The sequence below is a fragment of the Oenanthe melanoleuca genome, chromosome 7, assembly GCF_029582105.1.
Source record: "Oenanthe melanoleuca isolate GR-GAL-2019-014 chromosome 7, OMel1.0, whole genome shotgun sequence".
Classification (NCBI taxonomy): domain Eukaryota; kingdom Metazoa; phylum Chordata; class Aves; order Passeriformes; family Muscicapidae; genus Oenanthe; species Oenanthe melanoleuca.
This window is the reverse complement of record NC_079341.1, coordinates 5684983-5705689: the sequence shown is the minus strand read 5'-3', so window position 1 is coordinate 5705689 and position 20707 is coordinate 5684983. Positions and strand designations below refer to the sequence as shown.

At 41.3% G+C, this 20707-nt stretch overlaps 1 protein-coding gene across 4 annotated transcripts in view; it reads right to left on the bottom strand.

The window, feature by feature from the left end:
* Nucleotides 1–7000: 7000 nt before the first annotated feature.
* ADARB1 (adenosine deaminase RNA specific B1) overlaps nucleotides 7001–20707 on the bottom strand; it is a 60621-nt gene continuing 46914 nt past the window's right edge. For all 4 annotated transcript variants that reach the window (XM_056496351.1, XM_056496350.1, XM_056496348.1 and 1 more), the window contains exons 9-11: nucleotides 13654–13835; nucleotides 8582–8760; nucleotides 7001–7873 (exon numbers count right to left, since the gene is read on the bottom strand). In XM_056496351.1, the coding sequence (XP_056352326.1) occupies nucleotides 7697–7873; nucleotides 8582–8760; nucleotides 13654–13835 (538 nt within the window). In that variant the 3' untranslated portion in view covers nucleotides 7001–7696. The remainder of the gene's footprint in view (nucleotides 7874–8581; nucleotides 8761–13653; nucleotides 13836–20707) is intronic.

Here is a 20707-nt window from a genome sequence, read left to right as displayed (position 1 = left end):
AGACCTTCCAGGCATTCCAGAGATTTTTCACAGGTGTACTTGTCAACAGCTGGGCCCTGTACATTCATGTAATTAATAAAAACCACTATGAAATTTTAAAAATAAATTGTGGGTATGAAGGGCCCAACCTGGTGACCAAACTCTGCTTTTAGGGAATTTTTCTGGTCCATTCTCTTCTATCCTTCCAGCTGTAGAGGATGGCATCAAAAGACACACATGGGAGCAATTATCCACATCTGGCTCTGAGAATGGTGCCACTGGCAGGATTTTGTGGGTTTGGACCATGGCATGGTCTGTACCACACCAGGTCTGTTTGTGCCCAACAAGATTCACCTTCATCAATGAAAACCAGATATAAAATGAAACCATTCTTATATATGAACCAATGAAAATAACTTCTTCCTCATAAGTTGGCAGGATCAATCAGAAGAGTACCACTGTATTATTCCATAGGTTATTAAGGAAATATTATCTCTGGATCCTTACCTTTATAGATAAATTCAGATTTCCAGCTGTTAACTGGGAGTATCATACAACAGACTCAGAACAGCTCCAGGAAATTCAGGTAACATTCAGCTGGAAGCCAGTCCCCAGCTCTGCTACCCAGGCTCAATACTAGGGGCCATTGATAATAAATTAAAATTGGCCAATGATAATAAATTAGAAGGAACAATTAATTCCCCTGGGGGTAGAGAGACCATTACAGAGAGCTCTTGATGGATTAGTGCACTTGAGAAATCACCAACCAAATGAAATCCAATAATCCAATGTTGGATTCTGCTCTTAAAAGGCTGCAATTCTGGATGTATGCCCAAACTGTGGGACAAGTCCCTCATCAAGAGCTGCAACATGCTTGGAGGTGGAAGTGGCACTGGGTTTAGCTGGAAGAGTTGATTTGGTTTGGTTTTTGTTTTTTTTTTTTTTTCAGTGCTGCTTTGCTGATTTGAGACCAAAACAGTGTTTTGAGAACAATGTTTTACTGTTGCTGAGCAGCACTTGCACAGCATCAAGGCCTTCCTGTTCCTCATTCTACACCTGCAAATAAGGTGGGAGTGGGTGGCTTTGTTTAGATTTTGTTAGAAGGAAGAGAGGCTGATAAGATCATGATTATCTTTTCATCAGGTGTCCTGTCTGCTGTAAGAGGAACCAGGGAAAATTCCTTTTGATAATTCTCAGGTATAAAGTCCAAATGCAGCAATATTATATGTGAGAACTGTTTATTGATAAATGTCTCTGCAGAAGAGGGAATAGAAAAGAGAGAAAGGGGAATTGTGGAAGCTTTCTCTGCCCTGGACAGCTGCCAGCCCTGGGACAGGGCCCCCCTCTATTTTCTGCCTCCTAAACACATGGCAACGTGCTGGGGCTTTGTGCACAGCCCCTATAATTTAATTTTTCACCTCATGTCAGGAAATGGATTCATAACATATGTTGAGGCATAAATAAAAACCAAATTGGTCTCTCTCATCAGGGTCTGGTTTGTAATACAAAAAACAACAGTCCTGGCTGAGTGGTCCAAGCTCCCCCTCTCCTTGGGTTATAGAAGCCAGTTGCTGCTCCCACACAGGCTGAACCCCACCTGTTTTGGATGGTTCATCTTTTGTTGTGCAGTACAAACATCCAGAAGTGACCCCCACCAGAAGTTTCTCATTATTTCCATTGCAGTGCTTGATAGAGCCATGGAAAAAGCACGTTTACCTTAAAAAGCTGACTGCACAGCCATCCAAGGAGGAGAAAATCTCTTGAGGTTCACCACTCTGTAGCTCATGGGAGATTGAACTATTTCCACCCATTGAAGAGAGGGGGAATAATATCTTTTTTTTTTTTTTTTTTTTTTCCCCCCAGCAAAAAGAGGAGTACAACCCTGCTGGGTTCTAGGAAGGCTCAGGGGTGTGGGGCCATGTGAGTGGAGATATCAGTGAATTAATTAAGAGGTGCCTGTGCAGCAAGAGACCTTACCCTCTGCTCAGAGTGTGATGGGTCATCACTGTAGCTGGATTGCTGTAGGCATAGCTCCCCTCAAACTATTTACCTCTTATTGACAATCCTTGGAACCCTTCTAGGGTCAGCTCATAGGTTCCCATCTTCAAAAAAACTGCTCCAAAGGCTGTTTGCCCCCATGGCAGGAGTCCCAGTGGCTGCAGCAGTGATGCTGCCAAATTGTATTCTTCAAATGCTGGCACACTTGCCAAGCTTGGGATGATGCCTCTCATGCCTGGGACTATATTGGTCTGTTTTCCAAAATCATGCAATCACTGCTGTGTGGCATCTGAAACAGCTGCCTGTTCACTGCTGCTACAGAGCACTGTCTTTATTATCTTTATTTGAACAACTCTGTAAGCATGAGCTGGGCCAACACTTCAGGCAGAGGGCCGTGTCCTCATAAATACTGGATTTGGCCTGGCATGCAAATTCCCTGGTTTACAGACCCCACTTCAGTGCAGGCTCTGGGAGAGAAATAATTGACATTTTCAACAGCTAAAGTACTCATGTCTGGGCTGATCTCTCAGTGGGAAGAGCCAACTCAGCAGCAGCACCAGCAGGCCACACATCTGTGTTACTGCTGTGGCAGGGGCAAACTGCAGTGAGGTTTGAACCAAAATTCAGAGCTCAACTTTTTTCAGGATGTAACCAAAACCACCACCTTAAGGACATGCACAGCATTTTGTGACTTTTTGTTTTGCTGTCACTAGCAACACTGACGTGAAAAAAATAGTAATGAAACTTAGCAATTATATAGCTCTTTATATTTTGAAATCTCTGTACAAACATTACTTAAAACAAAGCAAGGTAGTATGCAAAACAGTCATTGCTTAAAATAATCGACCAAGGGGTTGTGCTTCAGCAGTGACACTGGGAGAAAGACAAGGATGCTGGAAGGAAAGCAACAAACCAGAGGTATAATGAGGTCTCCTCTTCAAATTTGGGATTGTGAATGGAGAAAGTGTCAAGGGCAGTATCTGAGAGTGTTCTTTAATAACCTTACACCAGGCAGGTAAAACTGATGTATTTGCACTATCACACAGGAGACTGGGGAGGAATAACTGCTTAATGCAAATAATATACAGCAGTATTGTACACATGGATGTATAAATGCATAGTCACACACACACACATTGGATCTTGTTGAGGACATCTCAGTCAAACTGCAACATAACTTATATTGGTATGATAGTGATGAAGGTATTAAAAACATAAAAACACGGCAGTGACACCAACTGTGGATCTTTCCCTCCAGAAACAGGTATTACTTAAACTGCTCTACCTGCTGAGGCTGGCTGCAAACATGGCTCTCAATTCCTCTCTCCTGGAATGACTGAACAAAACACAGCTACCCACAAAACTCACAACACAAATGCTGTTGGTGCAATTAACCGCCCATCCATTAATGGGCAGTGGGAGAAGCCTTTGGCTGAAAGGTTCTGGAGAACATTGACATGATCAACAAGTAATGTGTGCCCTCCCTGGTCCAGGATTCCAGCCCCAGCCCAGTTCCTGCAGCCCCTCTGGTGATTGGTTTGCATCATTCCCAGCTAGACAGAAACAAAAACCTCTGCCAGCACTAACACCAGAATAAATATTACCTCCTCTCCCAACAGGAACACACAAAGTGAAGGTGGAAACATTTAAGCTCAACTGAAAACACTTGGTATTAGAAAAAAAATAAATTAATTGATAAAGAAACCAAACAAAAACCACACAGTGATTCTGAGACAGAACAGTTACATTTTATACATTTTATTTCTGTGGGGTTTTAGGTTTTAAATAACATGAGACATCTTTGTTCTGACTCTATACCTGAATTGCAACTCTCCTTCCTTTTCAGTAAACTTTGGGATAATTTTCACAGTGGACAGTTAATGATGATGAAATTAAAAGAATTCAAAGTGCAGCTTCTCTGCAAGCATGAGCCTTCCAAACATTAATTTAAGGAATGGAAATAAAACTAATTTGAAAACTGCTGATATTTAAAAAACCTAAAATTTTAATTATGCAGTGACCATGACTAAGCAGTTCTTAGAACACATTCTCAATTCCTGGCTGGCAATTTTTTTTAAAATCACAGCTTGGTTTCCAAAGGCAGCTCTACTCCATGAGACAGGCTCTGCCTCATGCTCCCAAACACTCTGAACCAACAGCTCCAACTTGTGCATATTTGCACTCAGAGCACAGTGAGTTTTGGGGTTTCCCTTGGCTATATGCACTCTTGGACATTACAAAATCATGGAATTATTTGGATTGGAAGGATCTTAAAGCTCATCCAGCTCCATCCTTCTGCCATAAATAGGGACATCTTCCACTATCCCAGGTTGTTCCAAGCCCCACCCAATCTGGCCTGGAACACTTCCAGGGATGGAGCAGCTACACCTTACCTGGGCACCCTGTGCCAGGGTCTCACTAGCCCCACAGGGAAAAAAATTCTTCCCAATATCCAGACAAAAATCTAACCTCCCTTAGTTTGTAGCCATGCCACTTGTCCTGACTCTCCAGCTCTCTTGGAGCCCCTCTAGGCACTGGAAGGGGCTCTAAGCTCTGCCCAGAGCCTTCTCCTTTGGTGAGCAGCCACAGCTCTCCCAGCCTGTCTCCAGAACTGATCAAAGGCAACACCAGTTTCATGATCCTGAGCCTTTCAGCTGCCAGTTCTTTTAGGGTTAGAGGAAGTGCACACAAAAACCTTCTACTCCAGCTTCCTGTGCAGTAACCAGCCATGAAAAGATTTCTCCAAGACAAGGAGAAAAAGAGAATTGCCAGCTGTACAGAGACCCCACTAAATCCCCAAGACAGCAGAGTCACTGCTCTCATCACCAGCTGTTGCAGGGGGAGAGCCAGCTGGACATCCCCACTGCCAACAAGCTCCTACACAATAACACACAATCAGTAAGAATAATCTACACTTATTACCAGGTCCTGAGTACAGCCATAAGCAAGATTTCAAGTGTTAACCTTTAGGCCCACATTTTCTTAAAACGATCCTGCAGAACATACATATATATATATTTAAAACATCTATATTTAAAATTATCTATTTATCTAACCTATAAAACTTTACTACAAGCCAGACCACCAGCTGGAGAAAAAACACCTTAAATTCAATTTCAAGTATTCATCAACATTAAAGTTGTTACTCTAAGTCCTTTGAAGATCCTGAGACAATACTCAATTATAATTATGTAAATATTCAATCAGAATAATTATATAAATATTCAATCAAATATAAGGTAAAAATAAAAAAGGTAAAAGAATGGAAGCAGCTCCCAGAGCAGCAGTAGAACTTTGCTGTGTATGCCAGCTCTTACCTAGCCAGGCCAGGCTTTCCAGAGCCCTCAGCCTCCAAAAGCTGGTCTCCTACAAAATTTGGCAGCTCCAGAGACTGAGGTGTCTTATCTTTTGCAGTCACTTGAGATTATATACACCACTATCCCTCCTTGCTCAGTGACAGTCATTTCCAGGGAACTCTCCCTACTTCCTTCCACGTGAGACTTGCACAAAAAGGAACAAGGGATTGAAGGAAGCCAAGCAGTACTTTTTTGACTCCTGGAAGACAGATATGGATTGCACACAGCCCTGGAAAACTTATTTTTAAAATCCCAGAATTACCAACAAGAGAACTCTTCCTTATAAATAACCTGACACCACTCCTTCATCATAAGATTTTGGCATGGAACACATTTCTGTTGAAGCTTAAAGTTAATAGCTCATCCCAGCAGCTAAAAAACTATGTCTATAATACTATTTAAATATTTTTTTTCATATTTTTAACTTCATTAAAAAAAATACTTTGAGCTACTACTTTCCTAGTCCTCAAAAAAAAAATTCAGAGAGACACCAGCTTTTGAATGAGTCCCTTAAAAATGACTCCAAGGAAACACACACTGTGTGACCACCTTTTCCTGAATCCTGCAGAAACACGTTCACACACTCAGCTACAGCCCCAAACAGAACTTGTGCAATGTGACCTAGACAAAGTCAGTCCCAAAGGCTGGTGTCCCAGTGCTTGCAAAGTCTGCCCACATACAACTGAATTCCTTTTTGTTTTGGAAGATGTCAGTCTCCCCCTCGGTTGGATGATGACTCCAAGAGCCCTGCAGAGGCCACGGGAGTGCTCTCAGCTTCAGTGAGGAGCCACCACAAAGGTGAGTGAACCCAGCCCTACTGCTGCAGCTCCCTCCCCCAGCATCTGGGAAAGGCAGTCACCCCCAGAAGGAGGACACCCCTGGCTCACAGACTCTCTTGCCTTCCCAGAGGAATGCTTGCTTCATCCATAGTATCACCCAAATGTACTGTTTGCACCTCAGTGTCTTCCTCCCAAAGACTTCCACTCATGCACAAGTGATTTCCAGGTTTGATCAGGTTTTGAAGCTGAGAACAGGTTCCTACTGGAGCAGAAATGCCTTAGCCTTCATGACTGGATTGGCCAGAAGTGGGTTCACACCAAAATCTTCAACACCCCAAGGACTTGCTGACCCTGAGGTGCTCCTACACAGCAGTTAGCCAAACCACAATATCTTGCTTCCATCTTACATTTTTACATCAAGCAGAAGTGTCCACACCTTCAGGATAAGCACTTTTTAGAGGAATAGTCAAAATGGATGGACACACATTTGAGAGCAACTTACCTAATTAGCTTCAAGATGCCCATCACACATGTAAAGCCCAAAGGCAAGGAATCTCAGACACAACAATTTGGCTGAAAGCAGATATAACTCACAGGAAATAAGTTTTAAGGACTGGTTTCTCTGTTACAAGAGCTTCTAGAGGAGAGCAATTAATACTCAACAAGTGACTGGTTTTGGCAACTCAGACTTGGTGCCCTTAAAATGAGCAACTTTTTTAAAGCTGTTACATTGCTGTTACAGTTCAGATGGTGTTCAGATGAGTTCCTGGGATTCACAAATCATCTACTTCTAAACAGGCATGTTATAGACCAAACTTCTTAACTTACAAATAATTATTTTGCTGTTTCCAGTTTACAATGGTAAAAAAATGAAGACTTCACAATGGGTATAAATGGGAGGTAAATGTATTTTTAAAAACAGAATAAAAAGCTGCACGTTAAAAACTGGCTCACAGACTAATAAATACATACATCAAAGACATGAAATTTTCAGCAGCTGGTTTTAAAGAGCAAGGAATTGGGAAAAAACTCGCTGTCCAGACTCCATTCTGGCTCTGTGGTCTATGTACTAAAAATATCTGCAGTTGAAAAACAAGTTAGCAGAGGAGTAGAATCAGCTTTGTCACCTATTTTCTTTTTTAAAAATTAAGCTACTTCCTAAAAGTGTGGTGTAAAACCTAGAGAAACTATTAATTTCTTCATGCACTTGATGACATTGAATTAAAAAAGAAATTATTTTAACCCAGAAAAAATGAGTCATTGTGTACAGTAAGGACAGCCTTACTGCAAGTTTTCTACAGTAAAAGTATTTCTAGAAATACACCAGAAATTACTTTCCTATAACAAAATATACAATTATGTGTTGGATCATCATTGAGTTTCAATACTTAGGCAAAACAGAAACAGCTACTGTGAAGTTTCAAAAAAAACCAAAAAAAACAAACAAACAAAAAAAAAACCAAAGAAACCCAACTCCAAAGAGCAGAAGGATGTTGTGACGGCCGTGGAGACGCCAGAAAGCGATGCTGGACACCAGGAATCTCCAGAACAACTCCCTTTCCAAAGTGATGTGCAGTTTGTGAATTAGACTGTGAGAGAAAACTGATCCTGTTCTATGGGCTTCTCCACCCAGGCTCCAAGTCCTGCCTTCAGGAATGCTTTAAACAAACACTCTTTAGCAGTTTGATACTCCGTGGCTCCTTGCTTGGTGTCGTGGTACAGGTTGGGCTTGAGGATCTTTGAGCGCAAGCTGGAGGAAAGCTGGGGGGTTGAGAGACAAGAGAAGGAGAGACACAAGACACTATTAAAGCCAAACAGCACCAGAGTGACTGAGTTATTTAAACAGCTAATATTAAAACATGGTAAGGATCTATCAAACAAAACACTGAGGCCAAAAAGCCATAGACCTACTTCCTGGAAGCTTTCTTTCTGAGAGTAAAGAGTGAAACCTCAGCAGTGAAAATGGGATTATCCTTCCAAATAAATTAAAATGCAAAGGTAAGCTCAAAGGAGACAGCATCCTTTGCTTACTCAGCTCTAAACCAAGGAATATGCATTTTGGACCAGACATCATCACATTAAAGAAAAAGTGAACAAACACATTGTTCTTCTCCATTACTGCATAGAGCAGTAGCTACCTGTCCTCAAGTTGCACCAGGGGAGTTTTAGATCACATATTAGGAAAAAAAATTTCACTGAAAGGGTTGTAAAGCATTGGAACAGATTGGCCAGGGAAGTAGTGGGGTCACCAGCCCTGGAAATCTTCAAAAAATGCGTGGATGTGGTGCTAGAGGAGAGGGTTTAATGCAAACATTGATGGCTGGACCTGACAATCTTAAGGGTCTTTTCCAGCCTTAGTGACTCTGTACTCTAACATGAGGCTTAAAAGAGGCTGAGGAAGTGGCTCTGAGTGCAGGCAGCACATGCAGGTGTTTCAGTGAAGTGGAGGCTGTCCCTGTGGAGCCGTACCTTGGCGTGGATGCGCATCCAGCGGCTGTAGAAGGCGTGCTTGCAGAGGCGGGAGGCACGGCCCATCTCATCCTTGCCAGTCGTGGCATTAATGACCTCCAGCCCAGAGTCTCCCACTGTCCAGTTCACACTGAAGTTCGGGGCTTTCCCTGGCTGACGGGCTTCTGCGTTGCTGATACCTGGAAGAGATGTCATGTTTAATGATGATGATAAACACAAGTGCTTGACTTCTGTTTGTTTCTAGGGGGGCAAACAGTCTTAGAAGCAGATCTGTTATTTTGGGGGCATTCTCCTGAAGATTTCTCACCAGAGGTGACACTGTGGACATGACACTCTCATTCTGTCTAACTGTTCTCTAGTTCTGTCCTTCCCAGCAGGGCAAGTGTGCACTGCTAGAGAAAGCAGCCTCCCTGGCAGTGGGGATCATGGAGAGTTCTGTGGCAGGAGTTCATGGGATTCATCTCACTTCCACATGGATGTGAAACTGTGAACCCTGGAAGTGCTCATGGCCAGGCTGGACAGGGTTTGGAACAACCTGGGACAGTGGAAGGTGTCCCTGCCCAGGGCAGGGGGTGGAATGAGATGGGCTTTACAGTCCCTTCCAACACAAACCATCCCATTCTACTGAATTCTGATCCTACTCAAAGAGAGCCCCATCCCCAGCACCCTGCACAAAGCCAGAAATGGCAGACATTTGGGTCTCCCAGCATAAATCCACTTTGTTCTAGTGACTCCCCACCTCACACACCCAGTGTGGCACACTGAGCCCAGAGATAGGAACAAGCACAGGACTCGAATCACTTTGCTCAGGTGTCCACCTTCCAACTCTGGCTCTATCTCCAGGGATGGAGAAGCAAAGCCACCACAGTCTAACCCAAGTGCAAATCCAGCCCTGGTGCCTGCCCAGGGCAGGATTTATTCCCCACTGGAATAAAAAACACCCTGGTGCTCAAAGATGGATGATAATAATGAAGGTCCCAGCAGCTGCTGCCATGCACATGTGACTCCTCAGACATCCCTGGGGTGCCAAAACTCTATTGAAGGTGTCTCAGTCACCTCACCAGGAGAGAACAAAGCACCAGGGCAATTTGTTCTTTCTAGTAAATAAAAATCCCATTTTTACTTTAAGGCAGCTCACTGAGAAGCTATTTCAAGTTACTCCACTGTAGAGTGCAGGTCAGGTCCTACACTTATTAAAATCTGAAGAATTTGTGGAAATTGAACATAAGCAACACAGCAGGATGCATTTCTGGCTGATATCTGGAACACAATCTAATAAAGCTGGGCACCTGAGAGCAGGACTGGCTCACCTGGCTCAGTCTCACAGCACCTCTGGGCCCAGCATTGAGAGTGTGCAAGATCTACAAGGTCAGAATGACTCTGCAAAATTCAGTTTGCTTCCTATCATCAATTCCTCATTTAATAAACAAAGAAACCCTTCGAAATACAAACCACTGAAGCTCTTGTATTTTTACCCTTGGTTTGGCTCAATCTTGTCACTATGACTGATAAGAAATAACTAACTGAATAATAACAGAAAATAACCTACTATTCTCCATTTCCTTAAAATATAAGATGAAAAAATTGAGACTTGGAACAAAAGTTGGTTTTACCAAAATACTGAGGCAAATGTGCTAAGAAGTTGATGCCACATGACAATTTTTTCTCCTGGTTTTTTTTTTCTTTTAATTTAATGACTTAATCTATACTATTACCTTTTCTTTCATTCCATATGCATTAAACAAGTACAGGGATCAGACAGAGGTCATCAAGTATTCCAAAACACTTGTGATATCACAACCTGTCCCACAAGCAAATCAAAGATGAGAAAGTTGAACACCCAGTAGGCACTACATTTCCATTGCAATTATGCAATTCCATTCCTTGGTTTCTAATGAATTAATTAAAATTAAAGAAAAAAAAAACACCAAAACCAACCCAGATTTAGAATTTCAAATGGATTTAATTAATAAGAACACATTCAGCTGTTTATTTGTATGCAAGAACCCTGGAGAGATGTCAAAGGAGTCTCTGATGGTGGACAACCAGTAGCATGGGAATAAAGGTCATCTCAAAATCAAAGCATTTGATAAAACTTCAGGTGGATCATATCTTCCCCCTCAAAATCTACACATGAATATGGCATAATATGCTGAGACTAGAAACAGAAAAGAAATTTAGGATAGAAAGTAAAATATTTTACTCTTCTTTGAAAACTAATAGAACTAAACAATTTAGAGAACATTGCTCAGAACTTACTGTTGAATATTATTACAAGGGGATATAATAAACAAAAGCAAAGGTCACTGCTCTTTGTACCAGTGCTTATATAAATAATAAAGCTTGACAGTACTTTGAGGAGAGACCTAAAATAAGCTTCAATAAATAGGACATAGAAAGCTGAGAAACACCAATGTGAACAGGAGGATAAGGTACCAAGGGAACAGTCAAATTAAAAAAAAAAATCATCAGAAGTTCTCCTGAAGGATTTATTTTTGTCTACCTTAAAAACAAATTAATTAACACCTGGATAAAGATGGTCTCTTTGGGAAGGGTGAACACAGCTGGAGACAGACCTGGCATGTGGGGTGGGGCTGAGGTAGGATCACTGATGATATTAAATTATTTTTAAACAGAGCAATAAGAGGAACAATAGCAATTGTCTAGGCCATAAAAGGGCAGATGAAATTCCTCACAGATGAATATAAAGCAACACATCTTAGGAAAAAAAACAAAGCAATCTTGCACAAGGAGTGCTGGACTTGGAGCTTGACATAAGCATTCAGGAATGAGATTTTAGTTTCTAATATTCAGTTCTACAAAAAGGTCAAGTCAATCATCAACAGTAACCAAAGTGATCCTTCACTAATAATTTCTGACATTCAAGAACATATGCCACTATATAGACTAGCATTGCTGCTTTATCCTGAATATCAGGTACTGCCCTAGTCTCAACTAGCACAAACTAGGGTCTGCAAAATGATCCTCATGTGAAAGGATCTCTGTGCAAGGAACAGCAAAGTAGACTAAGACACTTCAGCTTGCAAAAAAATAGGACTTGTGTAGGAAGGAATATCTCAGACATAGAAAACTGAGTGTCATGACCTCTGTTTATGGCCTGGATCTCACAGAGCACCAAGGAACACCTAATTGAGTAAATTAGCAGAAAAAAAAGTTCCTTTGCACATTCCACAGCCCTCCTTACTCAAGGAGGCTGTGGATGGCAAAATGTTGAAACCATTAAAAGAAATGAAAACAGGAATGAACAAATGAAAGATGTGCTAAGGATTTCTACAATCAGTACCTGACTAGGGTTTCTCCTGCATGCCACACCTCTCCTCAAAAAGAATCTGTGCAGGTCATCCTGCAGATAGACAGCTTGATATTGGCTGATTTATCCAACCACCCTCACTCTGATTGAGAAATCAATTTTTTTTTCAGATTATTCTAGAAATTTACAGTCAACAACCTCAATGATTCTATGATTCAACCTGCTGGCAAAAAGTGTAAGTAAAAACTCTCTTATAAAGAAAAAGAAGATGAAAAGACAATTTTTAGCAGTAGAAGCAGTACCTCAAAATAAAACACCTAATGCAGGTGCCCCAGCAGACAAAAAATCTGCTTTATTAGAGGACAAAAAGCTATTTTTTCAGTACTTTCTCAGCTAAACAGGCAGGACAGTGGGGCAAGACATGTATTTCTGTTCTAGTTCATCCCCTTGGTGGAAATAAATCATAGAGGTGTGTGTGTGTGGTAAAAGAAAGAACACAGAACTGGAGACAGGTATTTATTTCTGCTGCACTTGTTCTAGGTGAGAATACACTAAAAATATGTGAATCCAAGAGCACATTGGCAGCTACATGATGCCCCAGCTGACTCTGACAGCAGAGGTCAAAAAATCAGCTTTCAAGACTGAACTAGTGAAAGAAAATACATCAACATAGTTTTCTGCCGAACCTCCTAAAGAGCCTTTCTGTACATTTTTAAGAAGTGCATTTTTGTGAAAACTCAACAGCTGAGAACATTTCCAAACTCTCTCTGCTGCAGAGCAAGTGCTAGCTCAACTGTTTAAACAGATGGTTCTATTTCATGGGAAATAGATGATAGCACCATTGCAGAAAGATGATTTTCAAGAAGACAACTTACAGTTACATGCTGTGAAAAGGATAACAAAAACATTTCTCACCCTAGTGCAAACCTGCTGTCTTGAAGTACAATAAAAATTGCCCAAAATCAGGCAGAAACAGTCATACATCAGCTACTATGCCCATAAAACTCTGAGCTATTTAGCATAGAATGTTGCAACTGTTACTTGCTAATATAAGGACAAATATGTTATTTAGCATTTTTATACATCCTAGTTCAAGGAATCCTTATTACCTGTCTTACCTAAAGAAATACTCATTGTTCACAATACCCTTTTCCCCACTCCCTCCCTAAATGGTTTTTAAAAATTCATGTCAAGCTTTAAACATGCTTTAAAATTAGGAGCTGCTTTTTTTTCAAAATAAACACATGCCAACTGCTAACCTCTACAGACCAAAGTAATACACACAGTGAGAGGGAGGATATTTCAGTTTTAAAGCTTTCAGAGCATTACTGCAACAAGCTATTTTAGAATTTAAGACAGGTGAGGTGTTATGTCCATCCATTTTGAGTTATTGACCTAGAAATTGTGAATCAAGTGAATCTTGGCATACTCCTAGATGAACTCAACAAAAATCTGCAATGCAAGAGAAGTGACAGTGAGTGCTAACACACTATTCCACAGGTGGGAGGAGGTTTCCCTAAGCCTTCAACTCTCCTCACATCTCCCTAGGGCATGCCCCAAACAGGAATGGTGTGAAAACTCATCCAAAGTTTCACCCCCCATTCTTCCCAACTTTTAAAGGTCCTTGCTATGGTATTTCTGACTGGCTGTCTGTATAATATTTCGACCACAACTTCTCTATGGCAAGCAGCAAGCAGTTTACTCACAGCACACAGTTTGCAAGGTTTTGAGAACTACAAAAATCACAATGCTACTGGAACAGACTTAGTTACCGGCACGGCCTTCTCCATTAGATACTTGCCACTAAGTAAAGGTCTGTTGAGTGTATAAAGAGGTGGTAGATCTTCTATCTCTGCTATCCTCTGGTATACGGCTCTGGATAGATGATCCCCATGATATAAACTCCCCAAGATGATGCTAGAGAAGTAAATTGGCTCCACAAAGAGGCTAAGTAAGGCTCCTTGAATACCCAATACGTTCCACCTAAGAGGGAGGGAAAAACAAAACAAAACAAAAAACAAAAAAACACTTTCTTTTTAATGGAACAAGTAACATCTGCCAGACATAACAGCAGTTAATCACAATGGACCAGACTTTAAACCCTTCCTCCTGACCAGCACATGACCACAATAGCATAAGCTGTGACACCTGCCAGCATTTCAGAGATCAGCTCAGGGGATGTTTACTCAGTGTAATCCTGAGTAAAACAGGAGCAGACTCTGTAACTTGTACCCCTGCTAACATGCCTGGTGATGTTAGATTCCAGCACTCTAATGCCAGAGATGGACAGGATCATTCATTGGGAGAAAGCCAAACTGAGATTCTCCACCAGAAACAGCAGCTGATGCCTCCACAAGACACATGGCAGGGAGAAGAGCATCCTTCCCAGAGCACAAGAAGGATTCTGCAAGACCTCCACACCTCACCACCACAAGGAAAGGCCTGTCCTTCACATCCTAGCCCAGCTGCCCACACCCTGCTGACAAAGGGAACATGCATTGCCTTGCAATATCCATGGGCAGGGACAAAAATGAATATGAAAACTGAAAACATACAAAGAATGTATACAGTCCTTGCTCCCATTAGCTGCTTCACAGATTCCAGACATAAATCCCTGTCTGAGCACTGTGATTTACACTGGATCAGGTCTGGTGGCAGGGATATAGAATGCCTAGGAGCAAAATCCTGATTTTGATTTTTTTTTTTTTAATTGTGTTCATTTGATAAAGTTTTGGCTCTCAATGTCTCTGTAACTGTCACTCAAAATACTTTTGAAAACCTCAACGTATCCTGCAGAGTATTTTCACTGTCTTGGTTCTGAGGAATACTGAGGCACTACAAAAACAGCATATTTCAGTCTTTGAATCCCAGAATGGTTTTGCTTGGAAGGGACCTTAAACAATCTAGTTTCAAACCCTGCCATGGACAGGGACACCTTCCACTGCCCCAGGTTGCTCTGAGCCCTGTCCAACCTGGAGTCCAACTGCAACAGCCAGACACAAGCAGCAGGAAAAGTTTTCTTTGGTGCTTGGATAAAACAGAGGAACACATCAAAAGCTCTCATGCTCCCATAGAATGGTTGTCCTTATTAAAACCCCATGCTATACCAGGTTGCAAGGTCTTCCTAGGAAAACAGGGAATTCAGATGCTGCCAACAATGTTTCTTGCAGCTTGTGCTGGGCAGACTGCACATCAGCATCCTCTCAGGCAAGAAAATCCACACCACAACTGTTTCACTTCTGCAATAACTGAACTACACAGGCTGGCTTCAGAACTTGCAACATGTTTCTTTTTTTTTTTAAATATAAAAATGGTAAAACAAAGATTGTAATCCAAATAAAATATTTCTTTGCATATCTTCACTGATGATGAAAATGGAGGCAATATGCACTAATTTACTCACCTGTCATTAAAAAAGCTGGCCCTATTAAGTGAGTAAAAATACTGTGCTAATATATGAGGTATATTTTACATGGAATAAAGGCATATTTTTTTATAAGACTGAAAATACAATCAGCAACCAAGTGTCAGAGTAAAGGTAACAAGTGAAAATTGTTGCTTTCCAGGACCACCATGCCTTTCTGACTGCTACAGACACAAGTAATACTATGGAAGAAACATCTGGAAAGAATTCAAGACTGAGCACTGCAAACTGAGGTTTACAGACAAAGCACATCACGTTTTTCATTACATCAGTGCTTAAGTGATGATACACATTTTAAAATAGGCCAAAGCACTCCTCTGGCAAGCCCTTACTTCCTAAATAAACCCTCTGCCAGACCCTTTTCCTTACTTCTGACTTCAGTATTTCCAGAGCTTGTGTTTAGCTGCTTCCTCCCACACCTGGTAACCTTCTCTGGTGCAGAAAATGAAAGCTGACATTTGTCTTGTCAACAATTAGAAGATGAGGAGGAGTGAGACCAGCTGAGCAAGCCTCTGCAAAGAGGACTGTATGAACTGGTATTATTGTGCTGAATCCCCTTTGCCACAGCAGCACACACTCATGCTGGGCTCAGAGCAATGGCCCTGTAGAAACCATTCATATAACCAAAACTCTTAATCAATATTCATTAGGCAAGGATGGGTTATAAAACTAGCTTTAAATCTCATTTTTTTATAATAAAAGAACATGTACTTCCCTATAGAAATATATTTTTCTATCAGAAACTGGTTATAGTGCAGAGATAAGCACAACCCCAAAGAATTATATCATCACAAAGGCTGGAAAAGCTCTCTAAAATCAAGTCCAAGCACTAATCCTGTTCAGCATCATCCTGCTCACCCCTGTTCCCAGGTACCACATCCACACTCCTTTTGGACACTTCCAGGGACACTCCACCACTTCTCTGAGCACCCTGTTCCAGTGCCTGGCCAAATTTTTCATTACAAACCATGCAGTGCAGAGCAGAAAATGTAAAATGCACTACAGAAAACTTCAAGTCAGTGTTGTCTTCACAATGGAGCAATTAAACAATGGAATTTTTTTTCTTCATATTAAAAATAGTATCAGAAAAGAGTTAAGTAAGTGAAGTGACTCAAATCCAGCTTACAAACCCAAACCTGAGTGTTAAAGAACAAACATGAGCAGAGCACAGGAATGCTGCATCACATCAACAAATACTGAAATATCTTAAGTAAGGCATGTAAAGCAGAGAGTTGCAAATGGGAAAGAAAACCCAGGGAAGCAGGCAGGGAAACTCTTCCTATGTAAACCTTCTTAGTGGAAACATCTAAAATGCTTGTCTAAGGCAAGCAAAAAAAAAAATTGTCTTATGACAGTATTTAATATATTCTGAGCATTTAGGTTTAAGTTCCTACAAGAATTTTCTCAGACTACCTTCAAAAACTTTACCTTAAAGTAAAACTGACATTTAAAGTGCAAGCTCTTAGATGGGTATGAACAGCCAGAAAATTTATGTTCTGCTAATTAAACTGCTAATGCTTAAGCACAGGTGCCCTGATTTGAGCTGGGGTACAGCTAACAGTGATTCCTTCACTGGTGGAGTAGAAGGACAGTGTTGGGAAATGCTCCTTCAAACCAGTACATCCCAACACTTTGCAGCTCAACCCCAACCTTGGCCTTTGCAGATCAATGCACAGGAGTTGTGTTCAACTCCTGCCAATTTACACAGAGGACACTCTTTGTGTACTGTGCTCATCTGATGTCTTAGAGATGAGCACCTCAGTGGGAAATCTGAATTTTATAAATTTATCACACTCACTGGTTTTCTTATTGCATATACTCTACTCTAAATCTTGTTCCTAACAGTCTGGAGGATGGGTGCACTTCCTCAACCTTCCTGCTGTTTTCAAGCATACTGCACTAAAAAAAAAAAAAAAAAAAAAAAAAGGGGTGGAGAAACTAGAGAATGACAGAATCAAGAAGAGTCCTCTCCTCCTTGCTATGTTGTCACATGTCTGCTTTGGACCATCATCTGCTCAGGGGTATCTACAGTGGATTCCTAAAAGGTCTGTGGATTTCTTCATGAAATGCAGCTGATTTTTCACAACTCTTGACACATGAGAATGTAAGCAAAATTTAACTCTCAGCAACACTTTCACAGCGTGCTGGTAGCACCTCTTGCCAAAAATAAAACCAGTTAAAAATACACATGCCAGGTAAAAACTCCCCTCTGAACTTTCCAAACTCAAAAGGTACAGAAATTCTGGTATTCACATTTTAGAGAAAATACAGAATTGAGGGGGGCCTAACAGATATAAGTCATAAAACTTGATGCTAATATCAAATATCCTTATTTATTTATAAGGATCTGCATCATCCTTATGCAGAGACCAGGATGGGGCAGGGGAGCCACTATGTGTGCCCCACAATGGTTTCCACATGGAACTGGTGTCAAAATTCATCTCAGGAAAACAAGAGTCCCCTGCAACTCAAACAAGGCAAAACCTGACAAGTGTTTACAGTCCAAAGACCTTCTTGTATCAGTATTATTTATAAACAACAATTAATATGAAGAAATGAACGTTATTTAGTTGGCACTTTGTTTATCACAAGTTTTTACTTGCAACTGATGGCAAGTGAGAGAAGCTGTCATTGTGGAAGATGTAGGACTATCCCAGAAAGCACTTTTCTTTCTGGCATGCTGAAAGCACAACTTTAAATCCAATTTCTCTTTGTTTCCTGAAGAGATGAATTCTCTATGACTACTCCTCTTCAAGAGCCACAGTTGTAAACAGGCAGCAGTGTCTTTACAAGGAGTGAGAGCATCTTTTAAATTAAGTGGCTGGGTCAGCAGCCCACACTATAAATCATAAGTGCAGGAAGTCTCTGGTCTTGCACAGCAGCTCTTCTCACAAACACCATTTTAGATTTGCAGTTACAGGCATGCCAAAGCTTTCCCCTTGTAGCTGCATTAAGGCAGGCTACATGGCTCCAACTTGTCCCAGCTTTTTTTGGCACTGCCTGGATTTGCTGCCCAGATGTTGCTGGAGACTGAGACTGTTGTAGTTGATGACTTAAACACCTTCATGAAGGATCTTTGCCTATTATAGCAAAATTGTATTACAAAAGCTGCAGAGAAGAGCACTACACCCTGAAGAGGTCTGAGGCACTACTGATGCAGGTAAGATAAAGTAATAACTCAGGGCTGGGGAAGAAGAATACATCACAGAGGGATCAGGCTTAGCACCTTGGGCTGGAGACCACAGCTCTGGGGTGAGACCAGCACAGATCCTCACACCTAAGGGTGTGGGAGAGAGGTTTTGGGTGTGTGGTGAAAAAGTCTCTGGTCAGAGGCAGTGACTGCCCATCCTGTGCTGTGCAGAGCTCAGCTGTGGGGCCCCTTCACCCCAGGAGCAGCTGCATCCACGTGAAGGATGGCAGAGGGGTGTCATGGCCCATTAAAGACCCCTCCAAAGAGTCCCCAGACCCTGCACCAGAGCACTGTACATGCTGTAACAAGATCCAGAATCTTGTGTCAAACTGGTCCCCTGCAAGGGTGGCACATGGGCATTCCCACTTGCCCAAAATGTGTATTAATCCACTTTTTGGTGTGGCATAGGATGGCTGTGGCATGGGACCCACATCACCAAGACCAGATGGAGCAACAGGATATCCTTGGGACCCTTGGGAGGGTGATGTGTACCACCTAACCCTTGTCCCCCTACCATCTATTTCTTTCTTTCTTTTTTTTTCCCCTCTTTGCCTCTTTCACCATTAAATAAAACATACCAATTTTTTGGCACCAAGACCTAATCTCGTTTGGTTTTAATCATGTTTTTTGGGTATTTTTTTGAACATTCAAAGTTCTGTCCATTTTATTCACGTTATTTTCTTTGCTCTTCTGGGTTTAAATGAGATTGCAACATATGTGAGCTTACTTGGGATAGGCTCCATAATGGTACACCTTGGGTAGTCATTTCTCACTACAGGCACCATGCACCAAAGTGGCCACTGCAATTCTCATCAGCTACTGTCACTGGGTTAAAAACTGGTAAGGAGAAATGCTCACCTTTGGGAGGGGAAAAAAAAAAAAAAAAAAAAAAAAAAGGAAGACCGAGCTACAGATGTCCATCTGGATTTCCCACTCTGAATGAGCACAAAACAAGGCCAGTAGATGGGTGTGTGATGTTCTTTCCCACAAAAGTTGATCAGAAAAATATTTTCTCTTCTTTAAAGTAGAAGAGCACCAATGACATCCCTTTTAACAACTCCACCTAGCAAGTTTTTCTCAGTTCCTAGAGCTTTTCTAAGAAACTGTGTGAAAAGGAATTTTGTGCTTCTCAGCAGGACATTAGTCATTAACTGGAATGTTTAATGAGAAGGTAAGTAATTATTTGAAGCTGAAAATATGGGTAGAAAAAGACATCAAAAGAAAAATGACATAAAAATCAACAGTGTGAAGTACCACAGCACCAGGCCAGGATACATTTAAACAAATGCATGGATATCAATGTTAACTCTGGTCAGAAGCCACCTTAACACCTTTCTGCAGAGCTCTAACACACCAGGATAATCCTGTTTTAATGCTTCCAGTCCAAGTGGGATTACACTCCCACATTTCTCACAACTTTTCTTGGATGTTCCTACCAGGTCTAGGAGGGTGCTGGGCAGCACACTGCAGCAAAGCACTCTAAGGCTAGAAACAGCAACTTGGATTATACAGATAATCCACACAGATGAGGCAGTTCAGATACAAGTGCAATCCCACACCCTAAATTTATCCACATCTTTCCCAGGCTGTGACTGTGAACCTTTGGGAAAGCTCAAGGGAAACTCCTGGGGCCTGAGGCATATTGGAGGATTGAGTGCTGGACACTATGGAGCAAGGCATTCTTTCAAATGCAAATGGACAAAACACGTCAGGGCAATGTATAAAAAAAAAATAAAAATAAAAATAAAAGAAGATGAAAATTTGGGCCTCCTTACCCGTCATACAGTCTTTGTTCTGTGTCAAAGGGTTCTATTTGCTTCCTTCACTGGCACAAACAAAATTATTCCCATTAGCCCCAAGGAGAGGTGACAGCTAGTTATGGAAGCAAGAGATGGATTCTGTTCTGCATCACACAAAATCAACAAGAGTGTCAAATGTGTTCTAGCTCAACAACTGGCTTTTTCTTATATACTTGCAATGACAATGTGATAAAAGAATGTGGCATGAATCCCAAGTCAGGTGGTTAGGAGAAGCCCCTGGCATGAAACTGGGGAATTTATTTGGTGAATTTTACTGAAAATATCACAAAAGATGCTGAAATGTCATTTTTGTAGAATTACTTTTCCCCAGCTGCCTGTCCTAGCTTCTGAAAGGCCCTATTCATTTCTGTTAGGGGTATTTAAAATAAAATAAAATGTTTTCCTTCAGCAGAGATGCTGATTACTTGAGACAAGACTAAAG